Consider the following 25,373-nt stretch of genomic DNA (forward strand, 5'->3'; position numbering starts at 1 on the left):
CAAAAGCTTGGCCTAAGCACCTTGCAAGAATATATTAATTGTCTTTGCATAACTTGATTTCTGATTTGAGCAGTTCTTGCGAAAGCGCAGCTTTTTCCCCAAATAATTTTTTTCCAGTAAATTGATGTTAATTTTATATATTTTTCTCAGATATTTTACTCCTCTTACTTATCAGCTTTTCTCTACTTTTCTTTATTCTTTGCAGCGCGCTAATTTGGCGGATAAGGAAGTGAACAACTTGAAGGATCAATTAACCACCAACACTGACACCACCACCAACACACTGGCCACCGCCAATAGCAGCGACATACCAGCCGACATAGACGACTTCAGCAGCGTGGCTGCCGCCGCACTTGCCGCCAATAGCAGCGCATGCACAACAACAACAGACAGCAACACCACCACCACCACCACGTCCACCAGCAACACAATCCCACCAAGCACCAAACTGCTTTCGCCCACCAACGCCACATACAACAGTATCGCCGCCGGCTTTAATAGCCCGAATAACATACACAATAATAACAACAATACAAAATTGCTGAACAGCGTCGCTGCGGCGATAACGTTACATCAGAACGGTGGCAATTTATTGGCGTCCACCAGTACGAATACACCCTCCCCTTCGCCACCGCTATCTGCGGACGGTTGCAGCATTGCCGCCGCTGCTGCTGCCGCTGCCGCGTGTGGCAATAGCAGCGTTTCACCGCTGAGCGCCGCACTAAACGGCGTTAACGGTTGCCTCAATCCAAAGCTCTTCTTCAATCACGCCCAACAGATGATGATGGAAGCAGCGGCTGCTGCCGCCGCTGCTGCTGCAGCTGCCGTGCAACAGCAACAATCACCGCTGCATTCGCCATTGCATGCCGCGCAACATATGGACGACGATGAAATGGATGAGGATGATTGCGCCGGTGCGACTGGCGTGGATGCTAGCAAATTGATCACCAGCCTCACAGCCGAAATGAAGTTGGTGAAGCGTGCGGGAGACGATGATGTTGACGAGGAAGAGGAGGATAACGAAGACGCCGATGAGAACGCGAATGCGCGTAAGCGCAGCAGCAATGCTCCAGATCAGGAGCGCTTGGAGGAGCAGCGTTTGGGTGGCGATGAAAATGCCAATGGAAATGTGTGTGGTCAAAGAACTGATGATAGTAGCTTAAACGTTAGCAGTAGCGATAGCAATAAAAAAACTAGTTGTAGTGTAAACAAAAGTAATTGTGCAAGAAAAACAAAAACAACAAAAGCCGCTGTGGATGGCAACACTGATAGTGCCGCTGAAATTGGTGATGATTGCATTGATAATGAGGATGACGATGACGATAATCATGCAATGTCGGTGAATGCAACGGAAGTCAGGCGTATGGAAATTGATGGCGGCGAAAGTGGTGAGAGTGGGAAAATCGACGCAACAATAAAGCCGAATGCGGTAGGAAACAATCATGCTGAATTATTAGCTGCCAAAGATAAAGAGGTAAGTGAACTTAGCACATTTAGGCGGAGAAAGGCGTACAAATGGCGTTTTTACTTAGATATTGAAAGTTGTGTAATTGGAAAACATGAAAAGGCAAAGTAATCTCACAACGCCTGAAAATATCTGTGGTATAATAGCTTTCTCCTATAACTTTTATTCTTATAGTGTTAGAGACAAGCCGGAAAATTATGGCTTGATTTCTGAAACCCTAAACAAACGACGCGGAAAGAAAATTTCAAATAGAAAAAATTTTCTTCTATAAAGTAGTGAGGCAACTTGGTGGGGTGAAGAAATGAGAAAACTAAATGTCCTGAAACTACTTATATTCATTCCTTCAAACTACTTAATAAGAACTCTAATATAACTCGGGAAAGTTATTAGTTGACATATCTTTGTATAAAGGAATTCCATGTGAAGTGATTCAAGTCCTTTGGGTTGAGTATAATAATAAGTACATTGAAAAAACAAAACTTAAAAAAGTTCCAATTTTGAGATATATTTAATCTTGAAGATTTTGGTATAGAGTTTTTAAAAGTGATAATCTTTTGGTGCAGTGAAGTTCTTTTTGGCATTCAAAATTTTTTTTAAATTTGTTAGGATAAAAATCTAAAAACATTTTTTTTTAGTTTGTTATAATGAAAAAAAATTTTTGTTAGAATAAAAAAAACTTAAAAAATTTTTTTAGAATAAAACATATTAAAAAAAATTTTTAGAATAAAAAATACTAAAAAAAAAATTATTTATGAGAAAAATTATATATTCTATTTAAAAATGTTTAAGAAAAAGATTTTGACTTGCCTTTTTTTGAAAAACACTCCCTTCATTTTTTTTTAATTTCTTATATTAATAGCTGATACTTTGCGCAGTAATCCTAGCAAGTTTCATTATGGAATTCCCATAACTTTTTCATGTAATACCTGATCCTTGACGTCAATATTACGAGAACAAAAACGTAGGAACCACGAAACTGGCCGCCTTTCTTTTGGCCGCCTGCTCCTATTTTTCACCTGTATCGAACGTGTTTTTTTTTCTACTTTCATTTTGGTGCACTGTAGGACAGAACTTAGTCAAAGAAGTTTTTTCAAGTGCAAGATCTTCTTTAATTGCCGTACAATGAAACCAAATGTATACATCGTAAGGAGATATGGCTCACGAACGGAAAATATTCAAAACTTCTTATTTCACCACTATACCAGCCCGAGCGTCATCCTACATATGAGAGGATGTAGATGTCTTTTTGGCATGATAAAATGAGCTGTAATGTAAGAACTTAGTTGAGAAAACGGCCTTGCTTGTTACCAAAAAAAAATTTCAATTCCATTTTTTATAAACGAAACATCATAGAGTCAATTTGTCTCATAACCGTTAACCTTTCCACCTTGATTGACACTAAATAGCTATTTCCAAAACTTTCAAAAAACTCCTCCTACTACTTAAGTCGGCATTTTTTCCCATCGGCGAACCTTTTTCATTTCTTTTTTCAAAATGAGACTCAATAGAAAATGTAATTCAATCAAATTTAAGCAATTCACCAAATATCTGACAATGAGCTAACCTTTCGAACCCGCTCATATTGTTTCTAAAACCGAAAAAAAGTCAAATAAAAATTGTGAAAGTTAAAAACAAGAAAAAAAGCGCGACCGCTCGCCGCACAGAAGCAATGACAACAAAACAAATAATAAACCAAATTGCCAAACTTTTACACAATTGAAGGCGTAAAAATTGTCTTGTCAATATTATAATGATACGACCTTTTTTAAATGTGACTGGCTAACTTTTCCTATTCTATTTTTTTTTCGAAATTTTTTTTGTTTTGATTCTTAAAGTACCCCACCTCAATCGACAAACACTTTTCAATCGGTATGCAAGCATTAAACGACGCAGCAAAAAAGGAAAAAAAAAACATCCGCCACAAACAAGACAAAAGCCGACGCGAAGCAGACAATCCACAAGGCATCATGCTACCATCCCCCTTCCCAAATCACACACAAGCAAATCCCTTTCGTTTTTCTTTGGTTGCGCGGAAAAATTAAGCGCTTGTACAAGTCAAAAGTAAACAAAAATACAAGAAAATAAAATGAAAAAAGGCCAACAAAAAATTTACGCCACCCAAAAAGGTCGCACGCTCTCAAACCCAAAGTATGCTGCAATGCCTTTCACAACTATTCCTAGGCAAGCAGGCATTTTCTTTTCAATATTCCCACAGCTCATAAGATGTTTAAGAGCAAAACAAAATTTCATTTTGAAAAAATCGTTTTCCAATTGTGCGTAACAGTTTGTGCGCTTTTGCCGACCCTCGCACACAGGCCATCTCTCGAGTCCTGTGGTTTTACTTAACGCTTAACATTTCAATGAACGTCAAAGCGCCAGCGTTCCCAAGATCCAAGTGTTTCTGTATGTTTGTGTGAATGTTTGTATGGACATGCAAATAATGCGCTGAAAGATGTTTTCATTTGTGCTGCGCGTTTGCCAGTTTTTCACAACTTCACCTTTCCTTGCCCGCCCTGCTCTATTGGGGGTGGGAGAGTCAAGTGCGCTTTGTAGGTGTGACTAAAGGACTTTCTCGCTTTTTTTTTTTGCTTCTGTTTGTGTATTGATAGCGTATCAATTACAGCTTGTTTGCATAAGTCGCGCTGATTTTACATAATATTATTGGGCATCGTGCGTTACAACACTGAGGCTGAGTTGCTCAAGATGTTTGCTATAGTGTTTGTTGTCTTACCAGGCTTTATTTTTTTCGTGCGTAGTGTGAATTTGGGGCCAGAAAATATGAACTTTGTGTGACTGTTTCTGAGTCCGTAGTAATGGTTGGGGTATAGCATGAAAGCTCATTTTACGTACAGTTTTATAAGGCTAATGAATTTTTATTTCAACGAAGTTGTTTTGACGAAAAAACTTTCAACTTCTTAACCAGAATTTAAAAATACTTTCTGAGTATGCACTTTTATAGCCCATAGAATTCTGATATAACAAAGTGTATGTTTCAAAAGAATACAGGTATTGTTAGTTTTTTTTCACAAGTTTTTCAAAATGCTTGAAAATTTCATCAAAACTTTAAAAGTTTTAAACAAAATTTTCAGAATTATTTTGAGTATGCAGTTTTAGAGTCGATGGAATTTTAAAGAAAGTACAACTTACTAGTAACTTTAAAATACCGCTGATTTTTGGCAATTTTTTTCGCTGAAGTGTCCGCCTCTGCTTCCATACAATGAATTTTTTTATATGGAAGAAAAAGCCTTCAAAGGGTCAACACAAGAAATTGGTAAAAATCAACGGTATCTCGAAGTCACTTAAAACTTGTACTTTGTTATAATAAAATTCCATAGACTATAAAATTGCATACTTAGAAAAATGATAGCGATGCTGGTTAAAAAGATGTGATGAAATTAAAAAAAACATTATACAAAGTTTGAAACATTAGGTTAAATAGTTTTTGTAACGTGATAGGAATTATATTTTTATACAAAAAATGTAGTGTGTTTATAATTCTGCAAGAGGGTATGTACGAGAAGAAATCAAAGGGGTACGAATTAATAGTAGTTAAGGCAATTATTTTTATTATTATTAGGTTACTGCGCACTGCGATAAAAAAATATCGATTGTGCGTGCACAGGCATGAGGTCCCCTTATTTTAAGGCTTTTTAAAATTTGTTAGCTCATTTTAGGCTTTATTATTCCATAATTTATATGAAAGCACGCCAATGCCATCAAAGTCGTCTGGTCCTTTTCTGCCTAGTGCAGGATGTTCGACAAGTAAATAAGTGGTATTCAAATAAATGCACGAATAGTTTGAGTGTCCCTCCCACTATTTACGCCATAACGTTACCAATCCTTCAAACACCACTTACAACTTCCTGACGCATCAAGCTCACTTCTACACCAGCCTACGCCAACGATCAGTAGCTTTTCTTCTGGCTTCTCGCATCTTTCTGTTTTCACTACACACATACGCAACCGCTTGATCAACACATCAACACTGCCGATCCATTGTTGGCACTTGTGACCTTCTGATTTGTTTGAAATGTCAAAAATGCCATTGATCTTGAGAGCGTTGCAGAGAGGGCGGCGTCCATATGGAATGCATATGTACGTGTGTCGGTGTGTGCAACTGCTGTTTACTGCATCGATGTGGAAAGTGAGCTGGGGTGCGCGCTGTTGCAAGCTGCTGGCTCAACTTGAAGATGTTTTGCCTCCACTTTTTTTTATTTTTGCTTATGCTACACAAAAAGTATCGCTTTTCTCTGATTTTTATTTTTTATCTCTTGCACTCGTTTTGCACTTTCTGCTAATGTACTTGTTGTTTTTGCGTTGGTTGTTGTGCTTGTTTTTTGTTCTTGTTTTTATTCTTGACTTTTTTGTTTTTGTTCTTGATTTTTCATCTTTATTAGTTGCTTTTTATTTTCAATACTCTGTCGACTCAGCTTAGCCTTACCATCAGTCGTCAGTGTCGAAGCTCTTCACTTTGGCTGCTTGTTGCATTCACTCATACATCTATAACTTCTCATACACTAACATATTTTTTACACAATTTATCACTTTGCCTGCCACTTTTAATGACTTCATATGCGCCTTTAAAATCGCCTCGCCGCACTCCTTCTACACACATAAACTCTCTTTACTGTCTACGTCTACGAGCTGTCGGCCACCACCGCAAAAACTCTTTTCCAAGTTCACTGCTTTTATTTTCAGCATCCACAAGAATGTTTTGCATTTTTTAAATGGCGCGAGCGCGCTTTTGCCACTTGGCCTGGAAAAGATATTGCCATTGGTGAGGAAAGAAAACACAAAAAACAAAACAAACAACAGACAACGAGCATGAAAACACTACATTTTTCCACTCTACCAAAGAAGGCAGTTTGGCAGTGTGGTAAAGATTGTATGCGTTTGAAATGTGGGGGAAGTTAAAGTTTATCTTTTGCGCTACTTAGGCTGTGTTAATTACATATGTTTGTTTTTTCCATTGATGTCATTTAAGTACAAAAACAATAACAATATTATGGGGCACTATTTAACAACAAAGAGAATAGCAGCGGCAGCAGCAGAGTGATGATACATAGTAATAAATTCTAGGCCTTTGAGTGAAAGTTTTAGGGCGACGGCACCTACTTCGGTGCTAGGGAAAAGCTAATGTATGGCGCAATCAAAAGCAAAAACAAACAAAAAAGAACTATAGTGAACGATATATTCAGATATGCTAGCATATAAGAGGCATCTCTCTGTCAGTCAGTTGGCCATCGATGAACTCAAGCAGAGAGAAAAATATTAGAAACTACTTACATATATGTACTTCTACATTATTTTTGATATTTTTCCCGTTTTATGACAACAACAAGAATGCCGCCTTTAACGAGTCTAACAAAATACGGCAACTTTGTAGGCATGACTATAAGGCGGCGAGTGAAGTTTTGTTCGTTTTTTTCTTTTTGTTTTGTATATACAAAAAATTGAGCTTAGATATTTTTATGCAAATATTTATTTTCTTAAATCAATTTTTGTAGTAAGCAAAATCTGTTGTTATGATTTTTTGATGGTTTATTAACTAAACATTGTATTCATATGCAAATATTGCTGAAAAAACGGTAATAAATATATAAAAAACTGTTCTCCGCATGCCTCTAAACTATTGATGAGCAAACAAAAAGCTTTATTGACAACTTTAAAGATTTGACAAAGAAAACAAACAGCCTTTGCATGCAGCCAGCTATTGGGTAGGGATGGGGAAACATGCCTCAACGCTCCTTATGCTCAGCAGATGTTTATCAGCTTTATGAAATTTTAATTTGTTTGATCGCCAGTAGCGTGTCGAATTCGTGGGCAACATAAGTACGAAGCCACATATGTGCATAGTTACATGTATACAGACATATGTATATGCATACATACAAACAAACAAATGCACACAGATAAGTATGTATGCACTGACATACAAATTAAATTTAAAATTCAAGCGTGGAAAATGTGCAGCAGACGAGTGAATGCCACATGCACATACATACTCGTATGTAGCATAGCCATAAGTGTGGGAAACTTTTTGCTGATCCATTTTGATTGAAGCTTCAGTTGTCAAATGAAGTTTTTAAAATCATTATTGCTGCAAATGTCAGTGAAGCTGATGAATGAGGGAGAGCAATAAACAGGAAAAATGTTGCAACTGAATTTTGTTTTTACAAACAAAAATTTGAGAAAATTTCAATGAAGAAAATTCTTTCCCTTCAAATTTTTCATTAGTCAATAACTTGTAATTAATAAAACAATAAATAAATATTTTTTTTACTATGCAGACATCTAATTTAATAAAACTTAAAAACTATTTGCGAAAATTTCAAAAAAAAAAATTTATTTTTTATTCAATAAACAATAATTTTATTTTTATTTATTTTTTTACTTTAATTGTGTTTTTTTTTTTCAAAAAAAATAGGACTCGTTTATAACAAAAACAATTTTTTTATTTCCTTTTTACAATTTTTTTTCTAAACAAAGTTTGTGCTTTACTTTCACCTTGGATTAAAAAGCAATCTTGTAATCTTTTTTTAATCTCGCTTACAATTTACATATTAACAAATTCATAATTTTAATAAAGATGTTGTCATTAAAAAAAATATATTTTTTTATAATGCTGATATCTGATTTAAGAAAACTTGACAAACATTACAAAAAAGTTGAGAAAATTTGAATTAAAGAAGTTCATTACCTCCTAATTTTACTTAATTTTTTTTTTATTAAAAATTAATTCGCATTTAGTGCACATTTGTGCTTTAATTTCACCTTGGAGTTGTCTGCATTTTACATATTGACAAAATTTATAAATTTAGTAAAAACACTTGTAATGGAAAAAATTCATAATTTTAGAAGATTTTTGATTAAATAAAACTTGAAGAAATTAAAAATAAACTAGAAATTCAATATAATAATTCTTTCTCACCTCCTTTAATTTTTTAAAATCCCTTTATGTTTAGCAAATTTCTTTCTAAAGAACCCTTTTGCAGTGAAAAAAATTGATAATTTTAGAAGACAGATTTTTGATTGAATAAAACTTAAAAATAATTTTAAACAAAATTTAGAAAACTTGAATAAAAGAATTCTTTCTCCCCTAATTTTCTTTTATATTTTTTTAATATTACAAAAAAAAAAACAGTTGAAGCCATAAGGCTTAATTTTTAAAAACCCTTTTTACTTTGTTTTTAGTAAATTTTTTCTAAAGAAAATGTCATAATTTAAATTTACATTGGATTAAAAAAATACTCTTCAATTTAAACTCGCAACTTGTTTCAACCTTTAACATATCGAAAAATTCATACAATTATTAAAAAACTTGTAATTAAAAAAATAATTTTTTTTAGAACGCGGATTTAAAAAAATTTGAACAAAAAATATTTAAAAAAATTGATGAAAGTTCATAAAAAAAATTATTTCCTTTCTAATTTTATTTATTATACATATTTTTTTTCTTAACAAAAATCATTTCTGTTTTTGCAAATTTTTTTCTAAAGAAAATTTCGTGCTTTAAATTTATATTGGATTCAAAACTTATTTTTTAAAAATCTTCAAATTCACAAATTAATCAAAAAACTCGCAATAAAAAACATTTATTATGTTAAATTTTTCTTATAGAATAATGTAATATTTACAATTTATTTTTATAATAAAATTTCAGTTAAAAACACTTCCTTCTCTCCTTATGTTGTTTCTTGTTTGCTTTGTTGTATTTTTTTATTTTCTTTTAACTCTTTAAAAAGTAACGGAAATTTTCGATTTGGCTTTAAACAGCCTTTTTCCTGTTTTGAAAATGTCCATCTGCCTTTTAACACTTAAAAAAATTAATTACAAAAATAATTTTTCTAGAACGCAATTTGTAATTTAACAAAACCTGAAAGCTTTTAAAAATAACACTGGATCAAAAATTTCAACTTTTTTTCTGCACCAGAGACGCCGTTATGAAATTCCTATGTAGAATCACCGTCTAATTCCGAAAATCAAGGTTATTTTTTATTCTATGGTAACGTTTTCGAGATATTTACGAATTACCGTTATTTCAAAAAAAAAAAAAATTCGGCCCACTTAATCATATATATCTCGAAAACGAATTGAGGGATTCCAAAACCGTTTAAAGCTTTTAAAAGGTAAAAAAATTTGCTATAAACTGTGTGTAAAACACTTTTTGCTAGGCCCTGCAGATTCAAAGATAACGAACTATCATAACGGATTTTTAAAATTTGTTTGTAAAAATATAAAAAAATTTGTACTTTGAGAGAAAGGATCTTTAAAACCTTTTATTTTTTCGTATATTTTTTGTTTTCACTCTAAGCTCTGTTTTCTTACAAAAAAAATAAACTTTGATTCAACAAAATCGATGAACTAATACAAAAGTTACAAATATTCAAGTAAATATATCCATTTAATACTTAAGTACCCTACTGGTAATATGTGTTAGTATTCGCATGTCAGTTAGTCACAGGTAGATTTTGGAAGGGTTATTAGATACAAAAAATTGTTAGTGTCGTTATCTCAAACACAGATACATTTCAAGCAAGTTCATATGTTTAAGGCAGGTAGTGTTTTCTATGTATAACTAGGGAACCTTTTTGTATAGGTAGGCTTGCATTTTTAGCTGATTTATACTTACATAGGTATAAATAATAGTACATGTGCCTCGTTCCTTCATAATTTCTGCTAGGATCGCCGGATACTGTTCACTTTATAATTACAGTTTATAATCCGTCATTTACTTAAAAATATAATACGAATAAAAGGGCGCGAGAGTTTGAGTGTAAAAATGATCCAGTTTTGTTCTGTTTCATCTGCGGGGAATTTATCGTTAAAAGGATGCGACGTGTGTTTTCAAATCCTTTGAAATTTGCATACCATAAGTGTTATGGAATTGAGCCTAGAAACAATGAAAAACCATGGCCCCCGAATACTGTGTGCACCACATGTCGAGTCAAATTGATATTTTCGGAAATCGGAACCAAAAGGTACATCGTAAAAATTAGGAGTTTTCTCTCTTTTAATGCATATCTGACTAATTTCTTAAACTATCTATTTAGGCGACATATGAAATTTATTACACCAATGAAGGGGAGGCAACCAACTTGCCATTCAACGGACTGCTATATTTGTACTACAAAAGTATTTGGGGTTGGAAAGTCAAGAAAAGTAACCTATGCGAGCGTATCTACAGTGTCATTACCAGAACTAAATTCAACGGAAGCGACATTGCCAGAATCAAATTTAACTTTAGTTCCGGCTCCAGTTTCATTGTCAACAGCAGTATCTGATTACGCGGCATCATGTTGTACTGGATTGCAAACGGAAAACGAAAGAAACCCTTTGTCACAAACACAACTCAATGATTGGATAAAGGATTTGGAATTGTCAAAAGAAAAGGCCGAACTACACGCCTCTCGTATGCAACAATTTAAATTTGTTTCATCCGATGTTAAAGTAACATATTATAGGACTCGTCACGAACAATTCTCCCAGTACTATACGAAGAAGGACAGTGTTTGTTATTGCAAAAACATTGCTGGTCTATTTAAACAGTTTGGTGAACCATATGATTCAAAAGAGTGGCGATTGTTCATAGACGGCAATAAATTATATTAAGTTTAAAGGCCGTATTATTGCATATTGGCAACCAAAAGCCATCTATCCCGATCGCGCATGCAGTAAATACGAAGGAAACATATGAGACAATGCAAAAATTGCTTAAATTAATTAAATACGAAGAACATGATTGGAAAATATGTGCCGATCTAAAAGTCGTTGGAATGCTATGTGGTCTACAATCTGGATACACAAAATACAGTTGCTTTCTATGCAAATGGGATAGCCGAGCACGTCAAGACCACTACATCATAAAGGATTGGCCAGAACGAATCGCTTTTCAAGTTGTTGTGGATAACATAAAATACTCACCACTTATAAAGAAGGAAAAAATAGTTCTACCTCCGCTCCACATCAAGCTCGGCCTTATTAAAAACTTTGTCAAGGCTTTGGACAAAGAAGACGAAGCTTTTCATTATTTGAAAACAATCTTTCCACAGATTTCAGAAGCAAAAATAAAGGAAGGGATTTTTGTGGGGCCGCAAATAAGGAAAATAATGGCCAATACCCATTTCAAAGAACTATTGTCACCAGTGGAGGCAGCGGCGTGGGACTCTTTTGAAAATGTCGTTACTTCTTTTTTAGGCAAACACAAAAGTCCTAACTTCGAGCTGATAGTGAACGATTTAATCAAAAACTATGTGGAAATGGGTAAATAAAAAACACATATAAGACCGTTTTCTCAGTTAACTTTAAAACTAAACAAAAAATTTTAAAGCAAATTTTTAAATTTATATGAGAATATATAGCCCTTAATCTGAATTTATTGCCCTGCCTCGAACAAACAAGAACGACCAAAATTTGTTCTGAATTGGAAGATTAATCCAGCCTAAGAAAATTATATGCTAATGTGTCACTTATGTATTTATCTAATTCCCTTTTTAATTTTCTTTCAGGAGTAAATATGTCTTTAAAAATTCATTTTCTGCACTCCCATTTAAATTTTTTCCCGCAAAATCTTGGCGACGAAAGTGACAAGCATGGCGAAAGGTTTCACCAGCAAATGAAAATGATTGAAAGTCGGTATCAAGGATTCTGGGATGTCGCTATGATGGGTTTCTCATAAGAGAAACCGATCCTTATATAAATAAACGTCAAAACAAGACACATAACTTTTTCAATTATAAAATAAGATCATAGAGTTAAGACAGAATCATATGTACATATGCTATTATTTGTAGGGTACTTAAGTTTTACTATATGGATATATTTACTTGAATATTTGTAACTTTTGTATTAGTTCATCGATTTTGTTGAATCAAAGTTTATTTTTTTTGTAAGAAAACAGAGCTTAGAGTGAAAACAAAAAATATACGAAAAAATAAAAGGTTTTAAAGATCCTTTCTCTCAAAGTACAATTTCTTTTATATTTTTACAAAAAAAATTTAAAAAATCCGTTATGATAGTTCGTTATCTTTGAATCTGCAGGGCCTAGCAAAAAGTGTTTTACACACAGTTTATAGCAAATTTTATTACCTTTTAAAAGCTTTAAACGGTTTTGGAATCCCTCAATTCGTTTTCGAGATATATATGATTAAGTGGGCCGAATTTTTTTTTTTTTTGAAATAACGGTAATTCGTAAATATCTCGAAAACGTTACCATAGAATAAAAAATAACCTTGATTTTCGGAATCAGACGGTGATTTTACATAGGAATTTCATAACGGCGTCTCTGGTGCATTTTGGCTGTAAACCAGTGTAATTAAAGAAAATTTCAACAAAAAATTCTTTCCCATCTTATTCTACATACATTTTTTGTTTTCAAGTATTAAATCGGATATCAGATTTTATTTTTAAAACCACCTTTATTTCATTTTAATATTTTTTTTTTCTAAAAAAGTTCCGTGTCTTAATTTCTCAGCATAAGTTTTAGAATTTGCTTAGAGAACATTCCATTCCACTATTTTGGTTCGGTTTCACTTACAAGTAATTTTTTCGCCCAAAAACGCTGCCAATAATTATTATAAAATTATACTATAAAAAAATTAATTTAAAATCGAGTACTAAATACATTTACGTAGACCTCCACCAACCTTTATCGTATCAAAAAATCAACTACACACTTCATTTCCCACCCAAAATTCGCATATTTTGCAACGCCTCGGAGAAAAATAAATGCACCACGACGCGCATATTTTGTCTACACATTTTTCATCGCACACCAGCACATGCGATTTTTTATCGAATTATGATTTGCCTAAGGCAAAGCAACTTTTCTGCGCTTAATGAAGAAAGCATAAAAAAACACAAAAAATATTCACAAAAATCCTAGAAAAAATATCATTATTAATATCATACAACTTTATGTTAATCTGCCTTAATTTTGTCTGCAATTTTTCACAATTTGAAAAAAATATCGTAATTCGTGGAAAAAAGTTGGAAAGTTGCGAACAAATTGAAAAATGATTTGCCAAAAATAAGTGAGAAATCATTAGGGAAGCACATTTGGTAGTTGACTTCATGAGGCGAAGCAGACGCTGCGGTAGATTAGTACTTGCTACACTTAGTGGTCACATTTGGCCACAAATAGAGTAGACCTGTCTGCATGCAACGAGAAGAGCATTTCTTTTCGTTTTGACTTTTTTGCTACGCCAATTTGGTGGCTGCTAGCAAATCGAACACAGCCGCCACAACTCAACATTTTATAACAAATTTCTAATAATCTATTAGCTGCGTTATGCCTTGCATACGAGCGATCAGACAGTGTTGCATGATGGCTATAACAAATCTGCAACACATGCGGGCCAGTTGAAAAGGAAGAAAAGAAAAAGGAGGAAAAGAAAAAGAATGAAAAGTAGACGATTTCGATCTCGACTGTCTGCTGCTCATTTGCTTAGGGTTAAGTGAGGTATTGCTTTTTCTGTATATGTAGGTGTTTGTATTTATACGAGGTGTGGCTATTAAATAGTGAGTCTAGTGTTGATGTAGAAGAAGAACCAAAGAACCGCACAAAGCCTTTAAAGCTCCTTTAGAATGAAATCCACAGAGAGAACGAAATAGAGGACGTCCAACGACGTTCGTATAGACGAAAATCTGACACGGACACAAGCGAAGGCAAAATCTGAAAACCGAAACCAATGGAAGTAGCACTGTGCGCTCAGTGAACGGCGCGATTGCAAATAATCAACATCACAATAAGGTGCAAGTTTCAAGTGGCTCAAAATTCTCATTCATTTTCAACAAAATTTTTCGCCAAGGTATTAATCAATTTCTTCCAATCGTCAAATTAAAATAAAACATTTGACAGCATCCTCCTTATTTAATAGCCACACCTCGCATGTACTCGCTTGCCTCCACTTACATACCGCCTCCTACTCGCCTCTCCCCTACTCTCCTCTACACATCAGCCTAGTTAAAATGCAAAAATTTACCCTCTCACTTGCAATTGGCGTTTACTGGCGCTTGCATGTGTGCTAGTGTGTGTGAGTTTATATGCATGCAAGTGCACTGCAAATCATTTGGCGAAGAATTTTAGTGCGTTCGATACGATGTTTGTCACATTTTGCGACAGACATTGTAACAGACATACTCGCACAATTTGTTTATTTGTTTAGACAGAAATTTATTTGTTACATATGTTCATAAAATATGCGACAACAATTCGCGCAGTAGCGTAAAACAAAAACAAAAAAAAAACAATCGAAAGCAAATGAAAACAAATGAAAACAAACAAACACCCGCATGCCTTGCCACAGCTTCACCAGCTCAACTGCAGCTAATAAATGTACGTTGGCGCACAGTGATAGTCAGTCAGCCATCCCCACAGTCTCCAACACTCGTGCGACTCATCATCATCAATGATTTTGCAAAGCTGATCAACAGTTTGAAAATGCAAAATTTTTGTTTGCAAAAATATTTTCTATTGTTTTTTCGCTTTTTACTTCTTCGCCTTTTGCCAACTGTTTATTATTTGACGTTTTACTGCTGTTGTTTTAGTGCAACGTTATTTGTTGTTGTTTTAGTTGTCAGCCACACTTTAATGTGCGCCACACTAAAAATTGATTTTTTCACACTCTGTACTGCAAAGTATTTCGTGGAAATGCAACAGAAATCGTATTGCAAAATGCTGGAGCCGCAAGCGGTTGGTTGCGCTGGCTGGGGTAGCGGGGGTGAATTGAGGTAGGGGAAAGTGAGGCGCATAGTGCAGAGCCTTTTTCTTTAATGGTATTTGTTTTCATACCAAAGTAGTTGGTTTTTGTAAAGTGTTCTATATCCGCTGACACTTTAAATGATTTATGAGCTGCACGTTTGAATGTTACACTGACTTTTCTAAGCACCAGAAGCACCATTAGTTGTAGATATGAGAATGAGTAAGTGAGATACGAGTATGAAGATGCAAGTATGAAAATAATATTGAAACAGAAATATTATACATAAAAAAAATATGTAAATTTCGTTTGAGCAAGTGCGCACATGACGCAAGTGACTTGCTGTGATTTTGCAGAGATTTTCGAAAATGTGCATCTGTGTGTTTCGATTGATTTTAGCGAGCAAAAATGTTCTAATAACTGCAGAAGACGCCTCTGTGTTCATTTGAGTGCACTGACAATACTTTAAATGGTTCAAAACTTTCTTTTGCTGGGCGAATATACATAACTTTATTAAAATTCGTGATGTTTTGTGGAATTGCTCGGACTTTTTTTTTGAGATACTGATGTCATTGTGTGCTCCCGGCGTAATGTTGCTTGTACGTGTATACCGATGGCACACAAGTGCTTTTCCAAGCAGCCGCCCGCTACCTATAATTGGAGGCTTCTACTGAATTTGAGCGTTTTCTCAGGATCTACTTATGCTCTATACAAACATACATATCTCATTATTTTCGTTATGTTATGTTATGTTATGTAGTGTTATGTAATGTTATGTTATGTTATGTTATGTTATGTTATGTTATGTTATGTTATGTTATGTTATGTTATGTTATGTTATGTTATGTTATGTTATGTTATGTTATGTTATGTTATGTTATGTTATGTTATGTTATGTTATGTTATGTTATGTTATGTTATGTTATGTTATGTTATGTTATGTTATGTTATGTTATGTTATGTTATGTTATGTTATGTTATGTTATGTTATGTTATGTTATGTTATGTTATGTTATGTTATGTTATGTTATGTTATGTTATGTTATGTTATGTTATGTTATGTTGTTATGTTATGTTATGTTATGTTATGTTGTTATGTTATGTTATGTTATGTTGTGTTATGTTATGTTATGTTATGTTATGTTATGTTATGTTATGTTATGTTATGTTATGTTATGTTATGTTATGTTATGTTATGTTATGTTATGTTATGTTATGTTATGTTATGTTATGTTATGTTATGTTATGTTATGTTATGTTATGTTATGTTATGTTATGTTATGTTATGTTATGTTATGTTATGTTATGTTATGTTATGTTATGTTATGTTATGTTATGTTATGCTATGTTATGTTAGGTTATGTTATATTATGTTATGTTATGTTATGTTATGTTATGTTATGTTATGTTATGTTATGTTATGTTATATTATATTATATTATGTTAGGTTATGTTATGTTATGTTACAGCAGCAAACTTCAGCTACGCCAATTAGTGCTGCATTTTATGTCCATTATTTATTCCCTCTCAAAAGGAAAAGGTCAGCCCACAATTTAAGAAAACATATATGCCCCAATTGCAGGTTTGTTTATCCCCATTGATATACCTGCCAAAGGGTGGAGTAAGTAGTGGAGCTCGCGATCCGACTGCTAAAACTTAGAACTGTCTGCGCTAATTCTTTTACTCTATGGTTGAGTGTAGTAATTACCCTTTCACGCTTCTTTTCTTTAGCTTCATAAGACAGAGTTGCTCTGAAAAAACCAAATCGAGCTAGAAATATGTTTTCAGTATTGGTCAACGTTTAATCAAGCGGGAAAGTAGTCAGTTCAAATATTGGATGTGGTATGTTATGCTCTTCACCATCATTCCAACGGGCAATAGGGGTCACTATGAAAATAAGATATGTTGTAGCGATATGGCGCACGAATTTTTTTTTATAAAAACCCTTTTCTAAAATGTATTAAAGATAGAGAAGCCCAAATATGCTCATATAGAATAGTGCAGGTGTGGCGATATAATTTTTCCGATATTTTGATCGGAAAGGGGCTGTATGAAAAATAGTGCGCACGCTATATCAAAGCGAGAAAAGAAATCGAAAATTGAACTTCACTATTTTTAAGGTGGATGCACTTAAATCTAGTAAATGAAAGTGTAACTCGACAAAAGACATTTTCAAAACAAATGTTTAAATACAATTTTCTGCTTATTCGCTTTTAAAAAACTTTCCACAAAAATTTATAAATTTTAAATATTAAGTATTAATTTTAATATTAATTTGAAATTTGTTTAAATTTTAATAGAAAAATCACAATATTTCCGTCATAATTGTTTACCCATTAGCTATTACATAAATGCATTATCAAAGCAGCAAAAAAATACACAAAAAAATTAAACAAAAACAACACTTATCAAAAGCAAATGGCAACCGCAAAACTCTTCCAAACAAGCCACAGAAATTATCAACACTCAACACAACTCGGCATATTTATCAAATATTTTAATAATTATTGCCAAATGTTTATCGAATTAACATAATGCGAGTTATTTGAAATTATCAAATGGAAAACATAGAAACCACACCGCAGCGTTGAAAAAACCCACAATTTAAACAATTTAAAGCCACAAAGGGCAAATAATGCGCGTGTAACTGAAATGGTATATATAAAAAAAAACATAGATTTAAAAAATATTTTTAGTATAATAACCACTTATTTGTATGATTTTAATACGCTTGAGTGAATGCATTAACACTTCAAATAACATCGGAAAAAGTCAGACACAATGACTAATCGGCGTTTGATGTATGTGCATATGCAGTTGTAAGCGACATAGAACAATTAATATTCAATACAAAATGTGAAGCGATTGGGGGAAACTGAATACGAATCTGTGTATATACGATAATGTATGTATGTATATAGGAAAAATGAAGCAAAAGGGAAGCGAAACCGCCAATAATGATAGCAATAATTTGCAACTTTTTTTTCATTAAAAGTGTGCTTATACATACGTATTCAATATTTACATAAATTTTACTATACGGAAAGGTTTAAAAAAATGCATATAAACTAACGTATTGACTTGCAGCATTGCTGCCGGCCAATAATACTGCAGCTACAGACATTTACTGCAACAAAAATTGTAAGGCAGCAGCATAATTACTTTGTAATTTAACAAAGCACACACCACTACTGTCTATACTTGCGTGCACCTGTGTGTGTGTGTGTCTGCTTTCTGATTCAATTTGTCGAACGATTTTCGAGCATTTTTTTTATGTTTTGTTTTAGATTCTTTTATGCAATGCTTCTGCCTTCATAGTGAGATACAAGTTAAAAGTAGTACCGGAAGTCATATTGAAAATGTACCGGATGCCTAACACACACATATACAAATAGTGAGCGACGCTACTACTTTTAAGTAGTTCAATTTATTTATTCACATAAAGAGTGATTTTAATGGTGATGGTGGCGCTTAAATGATGGATTAGTTGAAAGCTGCTTACAGAGAGCAAATGAACGCAACATCAGTCCTTTCACTGTAATTTGGTTAGGAAAACCATGCGTGAACTTTTCCTTTTTACTAAGTTTTTCGACTCAAGTCTTCTCAATCTTTGACCATAGAAGCAACAGTGTTACTAATTCTAATTCTAATGAATTTTTTCCTGATTAGAGTGCAAAAATGTCTGGAGAAACTTAAATATTTTGTTATATTAATTTTTATGATTTTTTTTTTTTTGTATTGGCGCTTACAGCCGTTTGTTGGGTAAATCATAATCATTTTCAAAAATAGAGGGATCTACAGCTTATTGCTATCTTAGAACGACAAATGATTTTTTAAGTCAATCCTTTTCAATCCAGAAATACTATCCGAAGTCTGGTCTTTACCTGCTGAGGCGCGGCCGCTATTAGAAAAATATTTTCTATAATTTTGTTGTTGTTGGGCTTGAACCCAGCTAACACCGAATAGTTAGTTATGCCCAAACCGATTCGGTTACGATATCTACTGAGCTAGTAGTAGCTGTCGCTAAAAACAGCCAGGCGCTCTTCGAAAATCAAAATCAAAGGTGCTCCGAAAAATCAAAGATGCTAGAATGAGAATTAAAGCATTAGGAAAACATCAAAATTGTTCGTTCAACGCGTAAACAAAAAATGATTTCAAAGAAGATCCTTATAGCGCCCTACTCTCTGACAGAATGGACATACAGTCAGAAAGGCCAACTTCAGAAAGAAGAAGACGATTGTTAACCCCAAATCGTCTGTATGAGCGGTTTAACTACAAGTATTATCACAAGCTTTACTCTACGTATAGCAAACTTAGAACGATTGATGGGTCATAAACATTTATTCTAAGAGCGAACAGAGAGAACCTGCGAAAATTTCTTAAGAAAAAATTCTTAAATTTTTTTGCATAGATTCTAGCCGAACTGATGGACCCTAGTATGACGAACTAAAAGTCGTTGATACTTTCCGACTCACTCCTAATTCTAGTTTACATTTAGAAAAGTAATCAAGTGTATTTCAAATAAAACAAAAAAATCGTGCTCATCCCTACCAATCCATCCGCTACCTTCACTCAATCTTCAAATCGTCAGACACCTACACACTTTGCACAAAAAAAATTCACACTCGTAGCATATGCAAATTTTAATTTCTATAATGCAAACATTTTCTATAAAGTGCACACACACGCAAATGCATATCAATGGTAACACGCACACACACACACACACCGATAAGCAGTAAAAATAAGAATATTCTATATACTTTGTACATTTGAATGCAAAAGCTTTTAAGGAATAATACCAAAGTGTTTGGAAATGCAGAGACGAGATGAATGTGTAGAAAAAATATAAAGAAATAGGAAGATGCTTAGACAGACATAAAGATAGCAAGTCAGTCAGGTGCATGTGTACTTAGCAAGAGTTTACATGCTTTTGTAGTTGTAGAAGTACATTGAATGATTGCTTATTGCAGTGCTAAGAAGAAAGAAAAAAACGCAACGCCCTCGAATGAGCCATTGAAAAGCGAGGGTGTCAGTGAGTGAGAAGGGAAGGAGTGCATGAAGGCAGTTAAAAGGAGTGCGAAAGCGATGGGTACAGAAAGGGGGAAAAATGTGCAGATACGAGTACATATGTATATTTTGCTAATATTTTTTCGCCTGTGGCCTGTATCATTATCACTTGCTTCGAGCGTTTTACGCTTTTAGTCCCTTCACCTCACATTGCTCGCTCGTTCCGCACCCGGCATTGCTTATTTTCACTTGCACTTTAACCCTTTCCAAATATTTCTACTTCTATGCATTGCTGCATACTTCAGACAGTTCGCCACCACAACTTAGGTTTTCACTCGCTCACTTGTAGCAGGTGCGTTTTGATGCACCTATGCATGTATTTGTCTGCGATTTGCAATAACGCTTATGCTTAAGTGCGATTTCTTTAGCACCCACCACCCAACAAAACAAATAAAAAAACAAACACAAGAAAAACACGAACTACGAACTCTCTCATTTTACCGATGCTTCACTACCTACTCTTGCTCTCATTCCCCTGACTACTAGTGTAAACACAAAACAAAAAACGAAAACCAACCAACTCAAACCATTTGCTACTTTATAGCCACATATTCGTATGCTCTAAAAAAATCATACCATATAACTCATCATCATATCACACTGCTCTTCAACTCTCCAACCCTTCATTTCAAAACTTCTATAAGCAACTAAATATATGTATATAAATATGTATGTACGCGTGTCTGTTGAAAATTCCCTATTCCTTTGTGTATGTGCCACCCACAACAGATACCACATAATGACTGCCTTTGAATGCATTTGCAAATCCATTAAATGCTATTTTTGCAATAAAAATCGTTGTGAATAAAACGGCTGGTGTGCGCTGGCTGGCACCCACACAAGCACACTCTTGTCCTTAGTAGCAAGACTGATTGAATTTTTTTTATTTTCTAGCAACAGTTAGCAGTTGCGCTTGTTAATGGCCCAAAACGTTTACTCGTTCTCCACGCATTTTCTATCTCTCTATGTTGACTTATCTAGCGCTGAGTGTCCTGCAACAGGATATTCGTGAACGGAAGGTATTGAGTGCAAAAAATTGGAAAAAATGTGGAGACGTATGAGAAAAGTAAAAAATTATTAAAAAATGGAAAAGTTAATTGAAATTCAAAATGCAATTAAAGCAATATTTTGCAAAAGCAAGAAAAATATTGAAATAAAAGATTTAAGGAAAAAAAATTAAAAATAAAAATTAGACAAAAATAACAAGACGTAAATATGAGCAAAATTAAAACAATAAAATAGTTGGCCTTAGAACTTGAAGAAAATATAAAATTCCTCTCAAATCTTCAATGTGATGAAATACACAAAGGGCCCAACATAATTAGTCCGTTGCGATACCGATTTATTTTTTGTTTTGTTTCATAAAACTATTTCTCAAACAAAAATTACTTTTCATGTAAGAATTTATTTAAACTTCTTTCAAAAATATGAGCGATAACGAAATACAAGGTGGTGCAAAATTAATCACCTATCGGAAGACTTATTAATATTGCAAATGCCATTAAGCGCCATGGTTTAAACAAACGCTCTCTCTCTCTTTATCTCTCCATTTTTCTATCATTAAGTTTTGCTTCTCAGAAAAATTTACGATATAGGAACAACACGGATTTAAGTCCAGACAAGAACAGTAACCTCAGCAGCTTTCCCCAAACATTGGGAAGTCTTTATGATGCCACAACATCACCAAAAACAACAACAGTAAAAAAATGAAAAATAATATAACAATAAAATGAAAACAAATTCATCATTATTGCGTCAGCTCAGTAGCGGATTCTGCCTATTTATGATAGATTTACAAGGTTTGGCAAATAAAACCCGGGGACTGGGTGAATTTTTCACGATAATTTCACACACACTCACATACTCGTCCAAACAGTCGCATATTACCAACACATACCTACTTTTTTCGTAAGAAAACCGATTCATAACCCTGGCACCTTTTTCAAGTTTTTCGTAGTGTTCAAGCTTTCTGCTAGCAGAAAAGATCAAATATGATAAAATTGATTTTACAACAAGCAGTAGTTTCCAATCAAAGCTATCCTCCCTAAGCTGTTTCACCAAGCTTTTCTCTTTTCCTACTCGGACTGCCAGATGTTGCCATTCTGGTGCATGTCACGGTTTCAGACTATTGTCCCATTGTCTTGGGCCAACTTTGAAATGTGGACACTTAAGTAAATGCACTGGCTTAAATACTTATATAATTGCGTAAAAGTTTATTTTTTCACCATAATTCACCGCTAATTTTTAAATATTTTACATCTCTCTATAAATTGAGATTTCCGTTAGTAATAAATGATAAGTGGATTCTGAAGTTTAGAACAAAGCGCTCCAGCAGCCCTGCTTTTTATACTTTTCAACTCTATCACCAGCCTTGTCCTTTTATAATCTTACCTCACTTTCAGCTTCATTTAGCTAAGTATCTGTATGTACCTTCTGTACCTGTCTATTTGTAACCTCATCCCTGCAACCTAATTACTTTTCACCAATCGCGATTTTTTCAACAGCAGCCTGGCAAATTATTCAAATGACAAAAAAGCTCGAATAATGGCAATGAATATTACTTATTTGTTGTTGCTTTTCAATGACATTTTGTGCCTTTTACCTATTTACAATGCAAATTTTCCGTTGTATTTGTTGTTGGTTATTTTTGCCATCACTTTGGGCTATTATTTGAGGTTTTTTTCATATTTTTCCTGGTGCAATATTTATCCTCTCAAATTATTGTCTGTACTTTCTATTTTCACTCCCATTTGTTGCTGTTCAATTTCATGAATTTTTGAGTATTTGGCATTCGATCCAAAACAATGAAGTGAACAATGTGACAGCGGTGGCGTAAAAAGTACACCTTATAGAGGGGCTAATAAGCTTAATGGAAGTTTTTAATTTTTTTACTTGAATTAAGAACACCTTTGAAGTAAAGAAGAAGGAACTATTAAAAAAATTATAAAAGTAATAATTTAAAAAACAAACTTATAAAAAAATTATTTTGTTCAAAAAATTACAAACAAATTGTTTTGTTAAAAAAAAATATTTTGTTTAAAAAAAATATTATAAACGAACTTTCTTAAAAAAACTTATGAAAAAATTATTTTGTTAACAAAAATTATAAAAATAATTTTTTACAAAAACAATTTTGTTGAAACAAAAATTATAAAAAAACTATTTTGTTCAAACAAAAATTATAAAAAAATAATTTTGTTCAAAAAAAATTGTAAAGATTTGTGTTAAGCAAATATCTTTTATATTTATATAGTGAATAAAAAAGCTTCTTAAGTAATTATAAAAAAAATCCATTCAATATATAATATAAGCTGAGTTTTTAAAACTTTTCTTTTTTGTGTTCAAATATTTTCTTAAAATTAAAGAAAATCCTTTGAACTTTTTTTATTTCTTAAACTTTTTAAAGTAAAATAAATTTCTTACAAAACAAATTCTGTGCCTTGTTTTGAACAAATTTCTTTTATATTTATTTAGTGAATAAAAATGCTTTTTAAGCAATTTAAAAAACATTCCTTTAAATTTTTAACTAAATTTTTTATAACTTTTTTCTTGCGTTTAATTTGTTTCTTAAAATTAAAAATAATTGTTTGAACTTATTTCTTTCCTTAAAATTTTTTTATGAAAATTTCGTTAAACTTTTTTGTAATTTTTTTTTAATTACTATTTGATTCATCAAAAAATTTTAAAATTTTTACTTAGGGATTAAAAACACTTTTTAAAATATCAGAAAAAAAAATACTTTCAATTTTTATTTAAATTTCTTACGCCTTTTTTGTGCTCAAATTTTTTTCTTAAAATTCGAAAAGAAAGTTTTTTGGAACTGTTTTCTTTCCATAAATTTAATTTATTAAATTTATCTCAAAATTTGTTCTTAGTGAATAAAAATTGCTTTTTAAACAATTAATAAAAAAATTCCTTTAAATTTTTATCTAAATTTCATACATCTTTTTTTATGATCAATTTTTTTTTTAATTTTACAAAAAACTCTTTCGAACTCTTTCCTTTCTTTAATATTTTATTTTCAATAAAAGTTTTTTAACCAAATTTTGTATAACTTTGTTTTTTTTGGTTAAATTCTTTCTTAAAATTAAAAAGCAGTTCGTCCGAACATGTTTCTTTCCTTAAAATTTGTATGTAAATTTTTCATCAATTTTTTCTTTTTCATCAATTTTTTCTTTTTGGGTTTATTTTTAATCAAAGCATGTATAAGGATTAAAAAAAACTATTAAAAAATTTCTTGAAGAAACGCCAAAATTTGTTTAAATATTTTTTAATATTTAAAATATTTTTTTTTTAATTTTCAACTTTTATTTATTCATTAGTTATTTATTCTTTTATATATAATTTTTTTAAATTATAAATATTATTCATTATTATTTTATTTATAAATAAACACAATTTTAAATTTAAAATATTTAAAATCAGCTGCACATCCAACCAATTCTTATTTTCCATTGCAGGTATGTAACACCAAAACCAACCATTAAAAAAAAGTTGTGAAATATGCCACGTAAGTAAAAGAAAATATGGCCGTAATGCTTAGTTTACATAAAACTTCCGATAAATGTCTCAAACCTTGCGTAAAAAATTAAAATCTTTTAAATATAAAGTAAAAATATTTTTTAATACCTTAGCACTAATACAATTTCTACCCCCACTTAAGAGAAATAAAATCCGCCGCCCTTGTATTCTCTTTCATTCAACTCTGTATGAATGCAGCGGTGCGCTACCGCTACAAATTCACACTCGCTCCCTTTTCGAATTTTCAATTTCTATACCCGATGCATTGCCTTTTGTTATAAGCGTAATTTTTCGAGGCACTTAAGCTGATAAATTTCGCTTGCATTTTCCTTTTTTTACCTAGCGCACGCTGTGCTGTGGTTGCAATATAAATACACAGCTCATTAGGCTGATTACTTTTAACCATTTTAGGGGAGTACTGAATGAATTTTCGGAAATGATGAAGAAATTATGAATGCAAAAAGCAGATAGGAGATGGAAACAGTTAAAATATATAGTAAATGTTTTAGTCCTAGTAGTAGAGTTATAAAATCTTCAACTAAATTCTTACTTCTAGCAGCTTCACTCATTTAAGAGCATTGCTTGCCTTGTTGCATTATTAATTTTAGAACTTTGCC

General features: G+C 32.7%; 1 protein-coding gene across 1 annotated transcript; it reads left to right on the forward strand.

Annotated features, from left to right (window-relative positions):
* The first annotated feature begins 208 nt into the window (after nucleotides 1-208).
* LOC128858833 (homeobox protein cut-like) lies at nucleotides 209-24,779 on the forward strand. The gene is made up of 2 exons (XM_054095354.1): nucleotides 209-1,474; nucleotides 24,696-24,779. Exons 1-2 carry the CDS (start codon nucleotides 779-781, stop codon nucleotides 24,720-24,722), a joined length of 723 nt encoding a protein of 240 aa, XP_053951329.1. The 5' UTR covers nucleotides 209-778; the 3' UTR covers nucleotides 24,723-24,779.
* Nucleotides 24,780-25,373: the final 594 nt, after the last annotated feature.

Source organism: Anastrepha ludens, chromosome 3 (assembly GCF_028408465.1).
Source record: "Anastrepha ludens isolate Willacy chromosome 3, idAnaLude1.1, whole genome shotgun sequence".
Lineage (NCBI taxonomy): Eukaryota > Metazoa > Arthropoda > Insecta > Diptera > Tephritidae > Anastrepha > Anastrepha ludens.